General features: G+C 40.8%; 1 protein-coding gene across 1 annotated transcript in view; it reads left to right on the forward strand.

Annotated features, from left to right (window-relative positions):
- Positions 1 to 19,265, forward strand: part of MCCC2 (methylcrotonyl-CoA carboxylase subunit 2) — a 64,896-nt gene that overhangs the window by 29,636 nt on the left and 15,995 nt on the right. Inside the window, exons 7-11 of the mRNA XM_042940682.1 lie at positions 3,296 to 3,409; positions 10,616 to 10,680; positions 15,913 to 16,012; positions 16,124 to 16,219; positions 17,683 to 17,755. Coding sequence (XP_042796616.1) covers positions 3,296 to 3,409; positions 10,616 to 10,680; positions 15,913 to 16,012; positions 16,124 to 16,219; positions 17,683 to 17,755 — 448 coding nt within the window. The remainder of the gene's footprint in view (positions 1 to 3,295; positions 3,410 to 10,615; positions 10,681 to 15,912; positions 16,013 to 16,123; positions 16,220 to 17,682; positions 17,756 to 19,265) is intronic.

The following is a 19,265-nucleotide window of genomic DNA, read 5'->3' on the forward strand; positions in this document are numbered from 1 at the left end:
ACCCCTAGCCTGTTTCTTATTGATAAAATTTGAGAATTTTGATTCTTATATACTTAATAATTCCAGCTCTTTTTTAAAAAATTTTATAATAGCTTTATTAAGATCTAATTCACATACCATACAATTCACCCATTTAATATGTACAGTTCAGTGGTTTTTAGGATATTCCCTGAGTTGAGGCAATTCTAGTACATTTTCATCACTCCAGGAGGAAATGCCATATCCATTAACAGTCACTGCTTATTTCAATCCAGTCTCTCCAGCCCCTCGCAAGCACTCATCTGACTCTGTGATTTGCCTATTATTCATTTCATGTGAAAGGGATCATATAATAAGTGGTTTCTTTCATTTAGCAAAATGGTTTCAATGTTTACCCATGTCTTTTGGTTTTTCATTACTCTCTGGGATGGTATAGCATTCTGTTCATGGACTGTCTCCCATTTCTGCAATAGGGGAATGGTTTACTGAAGGGCAGCAACAACAAAGAACTTTTTTTTTAAAGTATTTTCTGGTTTTTTTGTTTTGTTTTTGATGTTTATTCATGTTTGAGAGGCAGAGACAGAGCGTGGGTGGGGGAGTGGCAGAGAGCGAGGGAGACAGAATCTGAAGCAGACTCCAGGCTCTGACTGGTCAGCCCAGAGCCTGATGGGGTCTCGAACTCATGACCTGAGCTGAAGTTTATTCATGTTTGAGAGGCAGAGACAGAGCACAAGGTGGGCAGGGGGTGGGGGTGAACAGAGAGAGAGGGAGACACAGGGTCTGAAGCAGGCTCCAGGTTCTGACCTGTCAGCATAGAGCCCTATGTGGGGCTCGAACTCATGAACTGTGAGATCATGACCTGAGCTCCAGTCAGACGCTCAACCGACTGAGCCACCCAGGTGCACCAACAGCAAAGTACTTCTAAGCAAAGACCGTCCCAAGGCTTCAGATGTGCTTCAGTTGTAGTTACTTTAGATGCTTTTTGATCTCTGCGATAGTTATCCGTTGCTGCAGAACAGAGTACCCCAAAACTTGGTAGTTGAAAGCACCATTTTTTACCTCACAGTTGCTATGGGGCACAACTCTGAGCACAGCTGAGCCAGATCCCCTAGCTCTGGGTCTCATGTGGCTGCAGTCCTCTTCAGTCTCCATTAGTAAGGGTCTGCCCCGGCTTGCTCACGTGGTTGTTGGCATGATTTAGTTCTCTGCAGGTCTCACTCATTTTCTTGTAAGTTGTTGGCCAGAAGCATGTCTAGGTTCCTTCCCAAGTGGGCATCCGTATAGAGTAAGTTACCACATGTCAGCTAGATGCATTAGGGTGAACAGGCAGGTGGGCAAGAGAGGGAGCCAGCAAGGTGGAAGACAGAGTCTCTCATAACTTGATCACAGGAGTGACACTTGCTATAATCTATGTATTAGAAACATGCTACCAGATTATATAGGACGCGGATACCAAGAGTCAGGGATCGGTGGAGGCCATTATCAGTTCGTGTAAGAGAAGTGGATTGTTGGTTTCCTTGGCTTTGGAAATGCTTTGGAAAAAACCGCATCTGAAGTGCCCTTAGGAATATGGCAGAATTCCCTAGCATAGATGCACTAGTAATTTGTTAGCGATTCACTTGTGAAACTTTTCTACCAAACTGATAGGTCTTTTCTCCCCCTGAGATGGCATGATGGCATTCAGCTTCATTTCCCTCATTTTTATCTTACTACCTTTTGACAAACAGATTCTTCTTTCCTTGTTTACCAGCTACCCTGCCTCCCATCGTTGGTCTCTGAATATTTGCTGACAGTTGCTATTGCTTTCTTTTGCTTTCAGTTTGTTTTCATGGAACCCTGCTATGCCTGTTTAGTTCTTCAGGGCTTTGAAATGTGTCCCTTTTTAGATTTTTACTTCACTGTGACTCTTCTCTACTTCCTTGACTTTTATTTTTTGGTACTGAAATAGTTTGAACTGTATCTGCTGTTCGTGTACAGAGAACAGGCTGATAAGGTGAAATCGTGTCCTTTACTCCTGATAGAACCTTAAAAAAAAGCCCATAAAATATTTCAAAAATGCAGAAAGAACAGAGAATAGTTTAGTAACAGAATGGAACACTCATGTACCCTCCATACGGATTTATGAAGTGTTAAGATCATTTGTTTTTTTCCCTCAGATTTTTTAAGAACTTACTTATTGACAGTTGGTGTATTGGTTCAAAATGCTGTGTCGATGGATGTGTTGGTTATTTGCTATCTTCGTTTTCTTGAACACTGTCACAATGAATGTTTCCGGTGCTTCTTTCCTTGTTCAAGAACTTTTCTAGCCATAGATACTTCGAAAATAAACTTCTGATTGATAAGCAAACACAATGCGTGATAAATACTTGTAATATGTTGGCAGTGCGATTTTGCAGCCATTTTTAATAACATACATGAAATAGGGAAAAATACTTTTTGTGACTGCCATTTAGATGGAAAAATGTTAACTCGTGCTGTCTTGCATCTTTGGATTGATACTAGTGTAGCATTTTCATTTCAAAGTGGGTATTTGTATGACTGTAAGAAAACTGCTAGAATGGATATTGGAATTAGTAGCAAAAACTGCTTTCATATGGTAATTTAAGAAAATAGCCATTACATACTTTTAAAAATTTTCTCTGATATTATTTATGCCGACTTAGACATAATCAGCCAAACCCATATTTATTATTCTTTGTGTCTTATTAATCTGTAAGCAAGAGTTGTTTTTAAAGCTTTATTATTGAAAATTTTAAATACCCATAAAAGTAGGGAAAATAATACTGCGAATACTCAGGTACACATCACCCAGGTTGTACACAATTGACTTTCTTTTGAGCAAGATTTTCAACTTTGATGCTAACATTAGTTTTATATTTAGAACGTACCATATTCAGTGTTACACAAAATATTAACACTCACTTGGAGAATTATTTCAGTATTCCAGTGAGGTAAGTGGTAGTTGTTGAGAAGACATTATTAGTTTCAACACAGTTTTGCTAATCTTTGGGTGGCTTGTGGAGGTTCTCCTCTCAATTAAGTCGATCAGGCTAATGGTCTAAATGGCCAGTCTTCTCTCTCACAGGGAGACTGTCCATAAATTTTGTAAAAAATGTGATCTAAGCCCTTCAAAATGCTTTGATAGAAGTAGTTAAGAAACTATTCCAAACATTCGGAGGACCATTTTTAAAAAGAACTATAGGGACCAGCTAGTAATATCTCCTGGTACTGCAACGTTTATGGAACTGTAGATCCAGAGACTATAATTAACTGTTTGAGCCTTACCTCAGGGGTTTCTTGTCTGCTTGGATTGCAGATAGCGGTGGTCATGGGCTCCTGTACGGCAGGTGGTGCTTATGTGCCTGCAATGGCTGATGAAAACATCATTGTACGCAAGCAGGGCACCATTTTCTTGGGAGGACCCCCGTTGGTAAGAACATAGTTTTGATTGATTGATTGATTGATTGATTGAAGTAAAATATACATAATATGAATTTTACCATTCTAACCATTTTTAAAGACACAGTTTTGTGGCGTTAAGTGTATTCACTTTGTTGTGCAACCATCACCCCCATCCACCTCCAGCAGTATCTCATCTGCTCTAACTGAAAATCTGTACCCATTAAACACTAACTCCCCATTCTCCCCAACCTCCACTGTCCCTGGCTACTCCAATTCTACTTTTTCTATGAGTTTTACTGCTGTAGGTACCTTGTACAAGTACAGTCATACAGTATGTATCCTTTTGTGATTGGCATATTTTACTTAGGATAAGGTCCTCAAGATTCGCTATGTTGTTGCATATGTCAGAACTTCCTTTTTAAGGCTGAGTAATAGTCCATTGCATGTATATACCATTTTGTTTATTCAGTCATCCATCAGTGGACTTTTGGGTTGCTTCCACTTGAGGGTGTTGTGAATAGTGCTACTGTGAACATGAGTATACAAATATATTTGAGTTTCATGCTTTCATTTCTTTTGGGTATATGCTCAGAAGTGGAATTGCCGGAGCATGTGATAATTTTGTGTTTAATTTTTTGAGAAATCATTTCTTTTTATTGCTGAATAATATTTCATTGTATAGATAGGCTGCATTTTGTTTATCCATTTATCAGCTGATAGTCATGTGGGTTGTTTCCAGTTTTTGCGTATTATGAATAATGCTGCCGTGCACATTCACATCCAGCTTCTTTTAAGTTTATTTACTTATTTTGAGAAAGAGAGAGAGCGAGTGCGAGCACATACACACATATGAGCAGAGGAGGGGCAGAGAGGGACAGAGAGAATCCTGAGCAGGCTGTGTGCTGTCAGCATGGAGCCCGACACAGGGCTCCAGCCCACGAACTGTGAGATTATGACCTGAGCTGAAATCAAGAGTCAGACACTTAACTGACTGAGCCACACGGGCGCCCCCACATCCAGGTTTTTGTATGGATATGTTTCCTTTTATAGTGGTTATATACCTGTGAGTACAGTTGCTAGGTCACATGGTAACTCTGAGGTTAACATTTTGAGGAAATACCAACCTGTCCAGAGCATATTTTATATGCCTGGCAACAGTGTGTAAGGGTTCTGATTTTTACATTTCCTTGCCAACAGTTGTTATTGTATATGTGTTTGATGATAGCCATCCTAGTGGATGGTACGTCATTGAGGTTTTGATTTGCATTTCTCTAATGGTTAATGATATTGAACATCATTCATGTACTTGCTGGTCATTTGTGTATCTTCTTTGGAGAAATGTCTATTCAGATCCTTTGCCCATTCTTTTATTATTTTTTTTTAAGTTTATTTTGAGAGAGAGAACATGCACGTGGGGGAAGGGCAGAGAGAGAATCCAAGCAGGCTCTGCCCTGTCAGCTCAGAGTCCAAAGTGGGGCTTGAACTCATGAACCGTGAGATCATGACCTGAGCTGAAATCAACATTTGGACGCTTAACCAGCTGAGCGACCCAGGCGCCCCAAGATCCTTTGCCCATTTGTAAAATTGGGTTGTCTTTATTGAGTTAAGAATTCTTGATATGTTCGGTATACAAGTCTCTTTTCAGATATGTGATTTGCACATATTTTCTCTCTATGGATTGTCTTCACTTTCTTAATGGTATCTTCCTTTGAAGCATGCACAGTTTTAATTTTGATCAAGTCCACTTTATGTATTGCTTTTCTCTTTTTGCTTGTGCTCTTGGTGTCATATATGTGACGGCTTTGCCTATATTGCAAGATCATGGAGATTTAATACTTCAGTTTCTTCTCAGTTTTATAGTGTTAGCTCTTTTAGGTTTGTAATCCATTTTGAGTTCATGTGGGTAGGATTTAAAGAAGGAGTCTGACATTGTTTTGTATGTGGATACACAATTGGCACAGGATCATTTGTTGAATGGCTGATGAAGTAAACTTCTTTTTTTCTTTTTTTTTTTTTTTTTGAGTCAATTCAGTCAACATGAATTTCTTGAGCACACTTTTTTTTAGAGAGAGAGTGGGGAAGGGGCAGAGAGATCTAGGGAGAGAGAGAGAATCCCATACAGGCTCCATATTGTCAGCGTGGAGCCTGACAAGCGGCTCAAACTCACAAACCGTGATATCATGACCTGAGCCCAAATCAGGAGTCAGAGATATAACTGACCGAGCCACCAGGTGCCTTATTTATTTTTTCTTTTACATAAGTTGCAGTACTGTTTGAGTCAGGGTCAACAACAAGCCGATAAATTGTTAGGTGAAAAAAAATAGCAAGGTGCTTGCACATATGTCCACTTTTTTGTAAAATGGGGAAATTATACATTTATGCATATATATAATGCATGTATATGCATATAATGTGTATGCATATAGAAACTCTAGAGAAGATACAGTAAACATGGTTTAAATGCAGAGGAGATGGAATGGGGTGGGAGAGACACTTTTGACTTTTTTTTTTCTGCACGTAAACATTTTGAGATCTTTAGCTCTCTGAGCCTTGTGAAAATACTACTTTTCAAAAAGGTTAAGTTTTTATAAAAAGGAACAATGTAGAATAGCTGTGAGAGGTGCTCTAAATTTCTAATACTAGCAATCTTTATGAATCACTTGTAGGGCCACCTATATAATTTGCAGACCTCAGTGCAAAATGAAGATACAGGACCCCTTGTTCAAAAAGGAAGAAAAAAATACTGTTAAAGGTACTAAAATATAAAACATTTTCCTTCTGTCGTACCTTTATCTGTCACGGTGTTTTTTATTTGCTATTTAAGGACATGTTCTCTCCAACATGGAATACACCCTTTCCCTGGCACTCGTGCTTCCAGTGGGCCCACCATTCAACTCCTGATGGACATATGACCTCCAAGGGTATACAGCCTCTGCTCTAGGATGTGCTTGGTATCCAAATGGGCGGAGGCAAAAGGCTGTCCCCTAGCTCCCGCCTCCACTGAGTCATCTGCTAGAGAATACACCTCAGCACTGCCAGCCCAGGATCGTGCCGGTGCTGCTGTGCTCCACCCTGAGATGCCAGGGGGTGCATGCCTGACCCCTGATCCTCCCTGTGCCCATACCAGGCCCCCACTGGGGGCAGGTGTAACAGTTGCCATGCAGGGGCAGGGAAGAGCAGATAGGGCAGAGCCCAGTGCCCAGGGATCAGTTGGCAGAGAAGCAGGGAGCCAAGAACCCTTTCCACCGAGGTGGGGGGAGGCAGACCAGGCAAGAGTTCTGAACCCCAGCACATAAGCCCCATCACTGTTCATTTACAGAACACAAATTCAAAGATAAAATTAGAAAATCTGGGGCACCTGGGTGGCTCAGTTAGTTAAACGTCTGAATCTTGACTTCAGGTGATGTCATGATCTCACGGTCATGGGACCTACTTAAGATTCTTCCTCTTCCCTCTCCTGCTCATGTGCATATTCTCTCTCTCTCTCTCTCTCTCTCTCTCTCTCTCTCTTTCTCTCTCTTTCTCTCTCTTTCTCTCTCTCAAAAATAAATAAATAAAATTAGAATTTCAGTAGGTAACTACTGAGCATTAAGCCCTAAAGCACAGGGCCCTTCGGCAAGGGGGCTCCTGCACACCATTAACAGTCACTTGCCTGTGATGCAGGACTGAGGAGTGGATTACGTAATCCTAGACTCTTCCCCATTCCTTCTTTGATCAGCTCCATTCCAGTGTTGTTCAGTAATGCTGTCTTCACTCTGCTGTGCTTGTGTCACAGTCTGGTCCCAGACTTCAGAGGGATAAAGGGAGGGTAGGTGAAGACACAGGTGATTACTACATCTTAGAAAAATGTCCCATTATTTAAATGAAATCTAAGAATGTTATTAGGTAAGAGGAAGAATGTCAAGGATATTCTAGAACTGTGATATCCATATAATGGAATATTATTCAGCCATAAAAAGGAGTAAGTTCTGACACATGCTACAACATAAACCATGAAAGCATTATGTCAGACACAAAAGGAAAAGCATTGTGTAATTCTGCTTCTATGAAATATTTAGAATAAGCAAATATATAGAGACAGAAAATAGATTAGTCGTTGCCAGAGACCAAGAGGAGGGTAGAATGGGGAGTGTCTGTAATGACTATGGGCTTTCATTAGGGAGTGATGAAACTTCTAGAATTACGTGGTGTTGATGGTTCCACGTTCTTGTGAATACACTAAAAAACACTGAATTTTATTCTTCAGGTGAGATTTTTGTGGTATGTGAATTCTATCTCAGAGAGTAAGTTTATTGCTTTAAAATTCTGTCAAAAAAATCATCTTTGGTTTTGGAATAGTAACACAAATTTATTATTTTTTTTAATTTTTTTATTTTTTTTTAATTTTTTTTAACGTTTATTTATTTTTGAGACAGAGAGAGACACAGCATGAACGGGGGAGGGGCAGAGAGAGAGGGAGACACAGAATCGGAAGCAAGCTCCAGGCTCTGAGCCATCAGCCCAGAGCCCGACGCGGGGCTCGAACTCACGGACCGCGAGATCGTGACCTGAGCTGAAGTCGGACGCTTAACCGACTGAGCCACCCAGGCACCCCAACACAAATTTATTTTAAAAACTATGTTGAGGGGCGCCTGGGTGGCTCAGTCGGTTAAGCGTCCGACTTCGGCTCAGGTCATGATCTCACGGTCTGTGGGTTCGAGCCCCGCGTCGGGCTCTGGGCTGACAGCTCAGAGCCTGGAGCCTGTTTCTGATTCTGTGTCTCCCTCTCTCTCTGCCCTCCCCCATTCATGCTCTGTCTCTCTCTGTCTCAAAAATAAATAAACATTAAAAAAAATTAAAAAAAAAACAAAACATTAAAAAAAAATAAAAAAAAAAAACTATGTTGAAAACAGCTTATGCTTGCTTTGATGTGAAAAACGTGTATTTTCCAAATGGTTGTAATCATTTTTAATAAATTTTATTGAGGATCAGGTAAGCCTGAAGAGCTGCCATTTTATATGTAATAAAAGTCTGAAGGCATTATTCAAAAGGCTTCTGTTATCAATTATTCTTTAATATTTTTCTAGTTATATATGATACCTGTCGTTGGGTAATGAGAGGAGAGAATTCATTCAAAATTTACCTTTGTCTAGTGAAGGGTATACACTTTCAGTAGTTCGTATTGTTTTTCCTTAAAGAATGAGTAAAGATGGGACTGACACCTTTTTGGGACTGTAGGCAGCATGAGAATAATGGAAGAACACTAGCTGTTTTCAAGAGAAAGCTTTTTCTAATGTGCAGTTGCAGTGTCCTCCAGTCGGTGGGTTCAGATTTACCCTGTGCCTCAGCCAGGAGCAATGAGGCAGCCAAAGTCAGCAGTTCTCTTAGACAACTCGACTCTGTTCTGTAGTGTCCCCCTGAAAGACATGGTTACAGGTTTAAAAAAAAAAAAAAAAAAAAGCAGCAGCAGCCTCATCCGCTTCAGGGTTCTAAATTTTGACACTTGTTTTATTGAAAATTGAAAAAGATTTTGTGCATAATGTGGGGTTGCGTTGCTATAGCTTTTAGTCACTTAAAGTGGCTGGAAAAATGCATAATAATAAGACCAATTTTTGAAGGATCTTTTTGTTCTTCGGTCTTCTGAACTTAATGTTTAGTAGATTGAGCTGTTTTTGATTTTTATCATCTTTGCACCTGTCACAGTATCTGACATGTTGTGGGTGGGTGTTCAGTAAATATTAACCAATGACGAATCCTTATTTTATCAGTTGATATTAGTCAGAACCCTGGAAATAAGTAAATAGAGCATAATGGTTGTTTATTCCTTTTTTGCAACTTTAAATATCCAGACACCTCTTATAATTAGTTATTGTCTGGGCTGAATGCTATTTTACAATGAATATTTTGGGAAGAAGAGAACCAAGAATTTAGTCCTGTGGGTGGAATAATTGGAGGTGAAAATTTTAGTTACTTTTCCCTGTGCAATAATATTTTATTTAAGACAGAGCTTTTTTTTTTTTTAATGTTTATTTATTTATTTTGAGAGAGAGATAGTGTGGGAGCATGAGCAGGGTGAGGCAGAGGGAGAGGAAGAGAGAGAATCCCATGCTATCATTGCAGATCGTGACACAGGGCCCGATCCCACAAACTGTGAGATCATGACCTGAGCCAATACCAAGAGTCAGATGCTTAACTGGCTAAGCCAAGACAGAGCTTCTGAGGTAGGGAGTAAGTCCTTGCTACATTGCAGTTTAGATAAATATTCGTTATTCTAATAAAAACATGTTTCTATTTGAAGAAAAAGAAATCAGTCAACCCAAACAGGTAGGAATCAATAAGCAATTCCTAAGGGATCAGGTTGGCGTTTAGCACTAAATAATTTTTCTTTTTTTTTTTTTTTTTTTTTCTGTTAGAATTTCTCAGGCTGTAATTAAGTCATTCGTAATTTATTACTTGAGTTTCTTTCTTTTTGGTCATATTCTGCTGAATCTTAGATATGGTTAATCTTAGAGACTTTTTTTTTTGCCATCTTAAAGGTATTGTACCTTTAAGAGTTTGTGATAATTACTGGAATTTTTCAGGATAGCCAAAACTGGCATTAATTCATTAAATTTATTGAGCATTCAAAGACAAATACATCACAGTTCCTGTTATCAAGGAACTCACAGTATAGAGGAGACAATAGAGACATGTGCAGATTATTGACATACGATCTGATAGGTGCCCTGTTGGAGGTGTATGTGGAGTATTCTTGGACCACAGATGAATAAGCATTGTTCTTTTAATTGCTGTGGAGACTCCTTAATGATGAAGAGGCCTGGGCAGGTCAGGAGAATCCACATAGAGCAGCTGGGGTCTAAAGAATGAAGGGGGATTCCTCAGGTACGTGACAGAGAGCAGGGAGCCCAGGTAGTGGGAACAGCATATGCACAGACACAAATGCTTTGACATGCATAGGTTAGGAGAAGGAGAGTGGGCTTTCTCAGGCCAGAAATACCTCGATTCAACTCAGGTTCTTTCACTTGCTCAGGGGCTGTGAGGAAATTCTCTGGTGACTCTGGGTTCAGATTATTCATCTGTAGACTAGAGACCATTTTATGCAGGTTTGCTAGGTGGGTGGAATAAGAAAACAGAATCTTAGCTCTGTGGAAGAAAGAGTGTTAGCCATAGTCAGGTTAGAAGACTTGCATGGTAGGTAAGCATTCGTATTTCTCCAATGGGCAAAACTCACCCCTGACTTTTATCGCTGCTGTAGGTTAAAGCCGCGACTGGAGAAGAGGTCTCAGCTGAGGATCTTGGAGGTGCCGATCTGCACTGCAGGTGAAACAGAGGCCATTGTTTCTTTCCAGGATTCACTGTTGCCTGTTTGTCCGTTTAAGAGAAAGTTTAATTATTTTTTCTAAGAGTTAAACTTGCCAGGTCTGACCACAGTCCATTGGTTCTTGAGCTGCTGTTTTAGGGTTCAGTTCTTTGAACTGTAGAGCTGCATTTCTAAGCTAGAACATCAGCTTTTCCGTTGTAGCCTAGAAAGACTGGAGAGACAGGTTTCTCATTTCTTTTTTTTTTTTTTTTTTTTTTTTTTAAATTTTTTTAACGTTTTATTTATTTTTGAGACAGGGAGAGACAGAGCATGAACAGGGGAGGGTCAGAGAGAGGGAGACACAGAATCTGAAACAGGCTCCAGGCTCTGAGCTGTCAGCACAGAGCCCGACGCGGGGCTCGAACTCACGGACCGCGAGATCATGACCTGAGCTGAAGTCGGCTGCTTAACCGACTGAGCCACCCAGGCGCCCCTCTCATTTCTTTAACAAACATCCATCAAGCACTGGTTATGTGCCAGACACTGTTACAGGTATTCAAGATAATAAGGTAGACATTGTCTTTGACCTCAGAGAGCTTATTAACATCTTAGGGAGGTGGGTGATAAGTAATTGCCAAAAAATGATATAAATGTGTACATGTGATAAGGTCCACAAAGAAGTATAGGAAGGGCATATAGGAGGTGGATCTAACCCAGTGCCGTGCAGGCATTAAGACTTTGTGAAATTAATATTTGTTAAGTGGAGCACAATGTGCTGGATGGTGAGCTGTGATTCAACAACAGACCACGAGAGAAATTGAAATGGACAAGTGTATTACTCACAGAACCTGGAAGAAGTACACAGCATGCCTTGAGGGACCACGCTGGGAGCTGTTGGCAGAGCGCAGACAGAGGCAGAACCTGAGCACATGTTTTTCTTAGGGTCCATGTTGGAGCACTTTGGGGTTCCCAGTCTAGGGCTAGTTTAGTCCATTCAAACCCAAAGATGGGAGTTTCGTTCAGTTCCATATGGGTCTTCTTTAAGGAGCACATAAGGCATGCAGGAAGGAGCTGGGAGGCAGGGAGACTGTTGATTACGAAGGTCGCTGGGGGAGTCATATCAGGACTTAACACGTGCTTGTGCTCTGTGGCTGCTGTCCAGAGCATGTGCTCGCATGAGCGTGCTGGAGTGAGTTTAAGGTTCCTGCAGGCCACTCAGTCAAACGAAGTAGATGCTGAGGCAGCCATCTACCATGAGGTAGCTTAGCTAAACTCTCAACAGCAGTAAGTGCATAACAGCTGGTTCTCTGGGTGGGGGGGGGGTGGGTGCAAAAGCCCTACTTTGTGGCACCTGCCAATGCCCCTGATGTAAATTATCCCACCGAGGCTGATTGCAAGGTCCTGAGAGGACACCACTGAGTGTGGAATCAGGAAGAGGTGCACACATTTGGCTCTTGTGAGTCAGTCGTGAACTGCCTCCATCATGTCACTGGTCTAGTCATTTCGGGTTACAGTTCAGGGCTAAGAAGACTGTCTACCTCCTAGAGTTTTGTGAGGATTGAGATGATACATATAAATTGCTTGAAATAGTACCTTAAGTAAGTACCTATAAATGTTAACTGCTACTATTTTTGTTGTTGTATATCATAACCTGTCATTAAAGAATTTGGACTTTTTTTTAAAGAGAACTTTAAGGAGTTTTAAGGAGAGATATGCTATTATGAAATATTTCATCAGAAAAACTCGCCCTGGCTGTAAAACAGAGAGCATTTAGGGATTTGGCATGAGTCTACCTGAGGGACCAATTCGGGGGGTTTTATCAGCAGTATAGGTGAGAGATGCTGGTGGCTATGGTGGTCATGCACGTAGGGGGAGTGACCAGGTTCAAGCTTCCTTGAGACAGAACTGAGGGACTTGCTGATGGATGTCATATAAGGGGTGTAGGAAAGTGGGGTAACATAGGTGATAACTTGACATGGTTTCGTTCCTGAGACAGGGAAGATGGGAGGAGGAGGAGGAGATCTGAGGATGGGGCAGGGGGATCGGGTATTCCTCTTGGACCGGGTAAGTTAGAGGCGCTTGAGACATCCAAGTAGGGATGCTGGCTGAGCAGGCAGTTAATTGATAAGAGTCTGCTCCCCAGATCAGCACTGGAGATCTTTAATTGGGAGTTGTCAACATAGAAGTAGAATTTAAACCCATGGGACTAGTTGAGCTAGCTCACCCCAAGATGGGGGTAGATAAAGAAGAGGGCCCAGGACCGTACCCTAAAGAAGCCAGGTATAAATTGCAGGTAGACCTCGTCATCAAGCTCCCTGGCTTGGCAGGTGCATGAACCCCTCTTTGTGCTGCCAGACCTCAAATCCAGAGAGGCAGGAGGCTACGGGAGCAGTCTAGTAGGTAGGAGAAAGAAGACAGGTACAGCATTTCTACTTTCCTGTCAATAGCACCACTGCGCCTTAAGAAAAGTTGGGGAAAGGAGCTACGTTTGCCTCAGTTTTTCCTTCATTCCCTTCTCACTGAGAGCTTACTGTGGTTAGATTGATGGCACTCAGTGTTGGGAGTAACACAGAAAAATTTCAGGCCTGGTCTCTCCCCTCAGGATTAATAATTTCATTACGTAGATAAGAGAAACCAAAGAGCTAAAAAGCAATTACAAAATGAATATGCTAGCTTGCTTCCAGCTTTCCAACTAGAGGCAATAGGAGGAGTGGTTAAGGGAGCGGTGTTGTGCTTAGGACACCTAAGTTGTATGTTCTGCATGCGTGGAACAGAGCACTCGTTTCTTTATGGTGAGCACATGCGTGTAAGCGGACTTGCTGTGGTCCTCTCTGATCCATAGCGTGGGCTGTTGCAGGCAGACGTTGGTGTGGGAGGAGGAGGGAGGGAGGCCGTGGCAGGCAGCCGGGAGGGAGGAGCACGCCAGTGGAACAGGTGGGTGGAATACAAGGTGGACTGCCACTGTTTGTGGTTGCTTAACGGGAGAAGGAAATGAAGATATCATTGGACGAGCAGTAGTGTAAAAATTTTTTTGATTTAAAAAAAGTTATCTGGTGCCCATAAACACTGTAGGCAGTATGCCAAGTTGGGCTGTAGGTTCCAGAATTCATCTTCTGTTTGCCTTACTTACTACTTACTTACTTACTTACTGCCTTACTACTGTTGTGACTGGACCAACTACGTACTTCCCTGAGCCTCATGTCTTCATGTGTAAAATGAAGATAATAATAGTTCCCACCTCCTAGCAGTGCCTTATGCCTGCTAAGCACCCTATTGCTACTAGCTATTATTATTAATAATAACCTGTTTAAAATCATGAGACAATGATTAAGCGGTGATGGCTTGGTTTTTGTTCTTTTTAACAGTGTAATAGATTGCTTTGGGTTTTCTCTGTCTTTGTAAATACATATATTTTAAAAAATTTCTAATGTTTATTTGTTTTTGAGAGAGAAACAGAGCATAAGTGGGGGGAGGGGCAGAGAGAGAGGAGACACAGAATCCGAAGCAGGCTCCAGGCTCTGAGCTGTCAGCACAGAGCCCGATGCAGGGCTCAAACCCACAAACCATGAGATCATGACCTGAGCCAAAGTCAGATGCTTAACCGACTGAGCCACCCAGGTTCCTCTTTGTAAATCCATATTTAAACCTCTTTGATTAGTGGTCCTGAGGAGTTAATTTGACATAAAGACTTTCATTATATAGTGTCTCATCAAAGGTTTCCCTTTCCTGCTGTTTTCATAAATACTAGGCAGTTTTGAAAGGAAAGCATTTTACTGATTTGGAAGTAGTTCCTTCTGCTGCTGTTTGCTTACTGAATTATTACAGTGCAGCTAGAAGTCAGCAGTTATAGCTGGCATTATGTATGAAGCATTTAAAAGATATGGTTAGTTGTAAAATGTCGTATTAAGTTAAAAAAACTGAAGGGTCTAGTACTTGCAGCGTGTGTGGGGCTGTAGCCAGGACTAAACACGGTCTCTATTCTCATTTAGAAACACCCAGTCCAGAGGTAGAGAGTGCCCTGAAACCACCGTGAGAACCCATTTCTAAGAAATATCTATCAAGGGTTTGGCATTTTTCCCTAGACAGGACATCACAATCATCACGATTTAGATTGCAGCAGATTAGTCCTTACTCATAAAATGAAGAAAAATTTTATTTTTCAGGTACATATTTTTGTCTGTGTTTATCATCATTTTAGTTAAAACATTTTTTTTTAAGTTTATTTATTTTGAAAGAGAGAGAGCAGGGGAGGGGCGCAGAGAGAGGGAGAGAGAATACCAAGCAGGCTCTGCACTGCCAGGGTAGAGTAGGGTAGAGGTGAGATTGTGACCTGAGCCAAAATCAAGAGTTGGACACTTAACCAACTGAGCTACCCAGGCACCCCTTATTTATTTATTTTTAAAAAGATTTTATTTTTAAGTAATCTCTCCATTCAACGTGAGGCTTGAACTTCATAACCCCAGATCAAGAGTCACATGCTCCACTGACTGAGCCAGCTAGGTGCCCCTACAGTTATTTTTAATATTATATTACAGAGTCATAGTATATCTACCTGTGAGATAACAAGCCATCTAATCAGAATAAAACTAATAGAGCAAGCCCATGCATCATTCACACCGAACTTGAAATTGAATGGGAACCTCAGTGGCCCTTATCACACTTCTATTATCAATACCCAGTTTTACCATTGATCCGAGGGACAGGGTCTTCAAGCCTTTGTATGTTACCTATAGCAGCTTACTCTTAGGGTGTAACTTTGTAAGGTGCTCCTCAGCTGTCTCTCTGAAATGAGAGACCATAGTTGGCATCTTTGTTAGGAGCTTAGTTAGTTAGTGACAAACACTTTGTTGTTATGGACTACATTATGCCATCTGTGGTTGTTGAAGTTTAATCATATACAGCTTTGTTTGAGGTGCATGGGAGGAGCATTAAATAGAAGTCCTCATCAGCAAGGCTCTCTGGTCTAGTAGAAGAAGGTCAAGATTAAGAAATAGAAGGTGTGGATTCTTACACAGCTACTGCTGGTCCTAGGGCAAGGTACTTAATTTAAGTATACCTCAGTTTTTCCTGTTTGTGAAATAAGGATAATACCGTTCTGCCACGGCCATTGTGAGAATCAAATTAGATGACATGTATTGAAGTATTTTGGAAGTGAAATGATGCTATCCTTAAGTGAGAGAAGATATTTGGGGTTTAAGATACTTCTTTTCCTTTTCCCTGTTCTGATTGTTTTAGTGTGCTTTACTCTGTAGAAAGTCTGGAGTATCCGACTACTATGCTTTGGATGATACTCATGCCCTTCACATAACTAGGAAGATTGTGAGGAATCTAAATTATCAGAAGAAATTGGATGTGAGTTGGTTATGTTCTTCTGTTTTTTATTTTATTGAAAAGCATTTTGACTTATGTTACCCTGAATAATGTCTTTTAACAGGTTGATGTGGTTGTTTTATATTTCTGCAGGTTTCCATTGAGCCTTCTGAAGATCCTTTGTTTCCTGCTGATGAATTGTATGGAATAGTTGGCACTAACCTTAAGAGGAACTTTGATGTCCGAGAGGTGTGTGGAGTGGAACTGTGAGCTATAAACCATGCTGTCAATCTCATTATATTCCTTTGTAAGGCTGCAATCTGTTTAGATAGGTTGGTGCCTTAGAGCCTACTGTAGATCTCAGTAGGGAGTGACATATAAGGGAATGATCTCTTACTAGAAGAGAGAGGGGGATTACAATCCTCTTAATGGTTGGGAAGTTTTCATTGCACAATGATGAAACTTGCTTTGTTCAAAAATAGGACTCATTATTCCTGTGGAACTTAGGAATGATGTAGGTAACTTCATAATTTTCAGCTGTTTCTTTTTAGTGTTCTGATTTTGGGAAGTGGATGCAATGTCAGTAAGTTGTTGAAAGGAAAAAAACGTACCGTTTTAAATCAATATGACATTAGCAGAGATTAGACTTGATTACAGTTGAAGCTGTTGCTATGGTTACAGATTGTCGACATGGTCTTCTTTGGTCTAGATTGACAATTTTTAGTGCTTGCATATAGCATGTAGTCTTTTATTTTGTTTGCTATCTGACAGAATATTTTTTAAATTAGGGAATTATCTTTTTTTTCAAATTAGGAAATTATCTTACTATCAGATTCTGTGCCTTAGTTTTGCCCTTGACTATATCCATTTAGCAGTTGATGAACATTTGGGCTCTCTCCATATCTTATCTATTGTTGATAATATTGCTGTCAACATCGGGGTGCCTGTGCCCCTCAAATCAGTATTTTTGTATCCTTTGGATAAATACCTAGTAGTACAATTGCTTGGTCATAGGGTGGTTTTACTTTTAATTTTTTTGAGGAACCTCCATGCTGTTCTCCAGAGTGCCTGCACCAGTTTGCATTCCCACCAGTGGTGTAAGAGGGCTCCCCTTATCTTTTTGTTTTTCTTTAAACCGGATGAGAAAAGTGAGGTTCAGAGGACTTGAGGTAGCCAGGCTGTGACTCTGGTTTCTCAGCTGTAGAGCCAGGAATCAGGGCTGGGTCTTCCTCTCAGCACTATTTGCTTAGGTTCATCGCATCCTCACAACCTTGTCCCACCTTTGCAGAGGTGAGAACTGAGACTCCCTCCAGGACATGCAAGTCCTATTGATCCCTTAGGTTGGAGGCTAAGTCTCCTGACTCTGAGCCTATCCCATGCTTTGTGGTTGAATCCCTGACCCTCAGCTGATACTTTTGAGCAGCTCCTGGAGCTCTGAGTCCAGCGTGCAGCCCTTACAGTCTCTCTGCTTCTCTGCTTTGCAACATGGTGCTGTTGCTCTGACCACGCAGTGTAAAACCAGGGCCCAGAATGACTTCAGGGTATCAACCATGCATCTAAAGTGAAATTCGAGTGAGAAGACTTGCTGTGTAGGGTGAAATTCTGTGAAAGTAACAACTTAAGCATGAATTTGTTTTCCTTATGACTAACGTTAATGCAAAAAATTCTTTTGTAGTATAATATCTCAGGGACACTGTTATTTTTCTTCTTAGGTCATTGCTAGAATCGTGGATGGAAGCAGATTCAATGAGTTCAAAGCCTTATATGGAGACACATTAGTTACAGGTATAAAGGCAAAGAATTGAAAATATGAACATTTTCTTTTTTCTTTTTTTTTAAGATTTTATTAAAATTTTTTTAATGTTTATTTTTTTTTGAGAGAAATAGACAGAGTAGTGAGTGGGGGAGGCGCAGAGAGAGAGGGAGACATAGAATCTGAAGCAGCTCCAGGCTCTGAGCTGTCAGCTCATAGCCCAGTATTGGGCTCGAACTCCCGAACCGAACTATGAGATCGTGACCTGAGCCAAAGTCAGATGCTAAACTGACTGAGCCACCCAGGCATCTCCTTAAAGATTTTATTTTTAAGCACTCTCTACACCCATCATGGGGCTTGAACTCACTATCCCGAGATCAAGAGTCACATGCTGTACTGAGTCAGCCAGGTGCCCCTGAACTTTTTCTATTACTTTGAAAATAAGTGATGTTTTATCTCCAGGTATCGATGCACTTGGTGTGAGCTTTGTTATTTAGAGCAGGACAAGTATGTGGGTCTGTATTCAAAAGGAGTTATTTTGTGAAGATGACTTGGAGCTGAGCAGCTTCGTAGATCCAGAGGGTTTAGTATGATGATGGCTGGATGCTGTGGTGCAGGACCTTGTCTGTGACTTGGTGGAATTCACCGTGTAAAGACCTGTTACTGCAGTAAAATTAGTGGGAGCATTTGTAGTTCTTTTTGTTTGGATAATTTGGGTTTTTTTTTTTAATTAAAATTTTTTTTAACATTTATTCATTTTTGAGAGTGAGAGAGACAGAGTGTGAGTCGGGGAGGGGCAGAGAGAGTGGGAGACACAGAATCCGAAGCAGGCTCCAGGCTCTGAACTGTCTGCACAGAGCCTGATGTGGGGCTCGAACTCACAGACCTCAAGATCATGACCTGAGCTGAAGTCGGACACTTAACCAACTGAGTCACCCAGGTTTCCCTTGTTTGGATAATTTGTAATTATTTTGAAAATTTCAGCACTGTTTCCTTGGTTCTTTAGTCTCTAATTCAACTGGGAGGTTTTATATAATGTCCTTCCTAGAAGGACCTTCTCATAGCCTCTGTGTGGGTCTAACGTCGAATCATGTAAACACTAGACTGAGAATACAGGACAGAAAACCACGTCTGAAAAAACAAATAAGTCTATTTATAAAAGTTCATTCATTCATCTAAAGTGTTAAGTTTGCAGGCTTTGGAAGAAAAGTGTTTGAAACATAGATGCTAGACCCATAATAATCTATCTTGGACGAATGGCAAAACGAATTCTCTGAATTTTATTTGGTCTTATGAAAGCTAGAAAATGTAGTAAGTAATCTGAAGGCAACATATCAGAGCAAAAAAAAAAAAAAACTCTAAAAAATCCAAATTGCAAATCTACGTGAAGGCTTAAGGATAAATCACAACACTTTCTCCTGGTGTGATTTATGAGCAATAAAAGCGTTCACACTGGGAGTGGAATTTATGTTTTTGTATTGAGGTATTTAAGTGATTAAGAGACTTTTGTTTGATATATAGACAGGATTTGTGGCCAAATAG

This window comes from Panthera leo, chromosome A1, assembly GCF_018350215.1.
Source record: "Panthera leo isolate Ple1 chromosome A1, P.leo_Ple1_pat1.1, whole genome shotgun sequence".
In the NCBI taxonomy this organism is placed as follows: Eukaryota; Metazoa; Chordata; class Mammalia; order Carnivora; family Felidae; genus Panthera; species Panthera leo.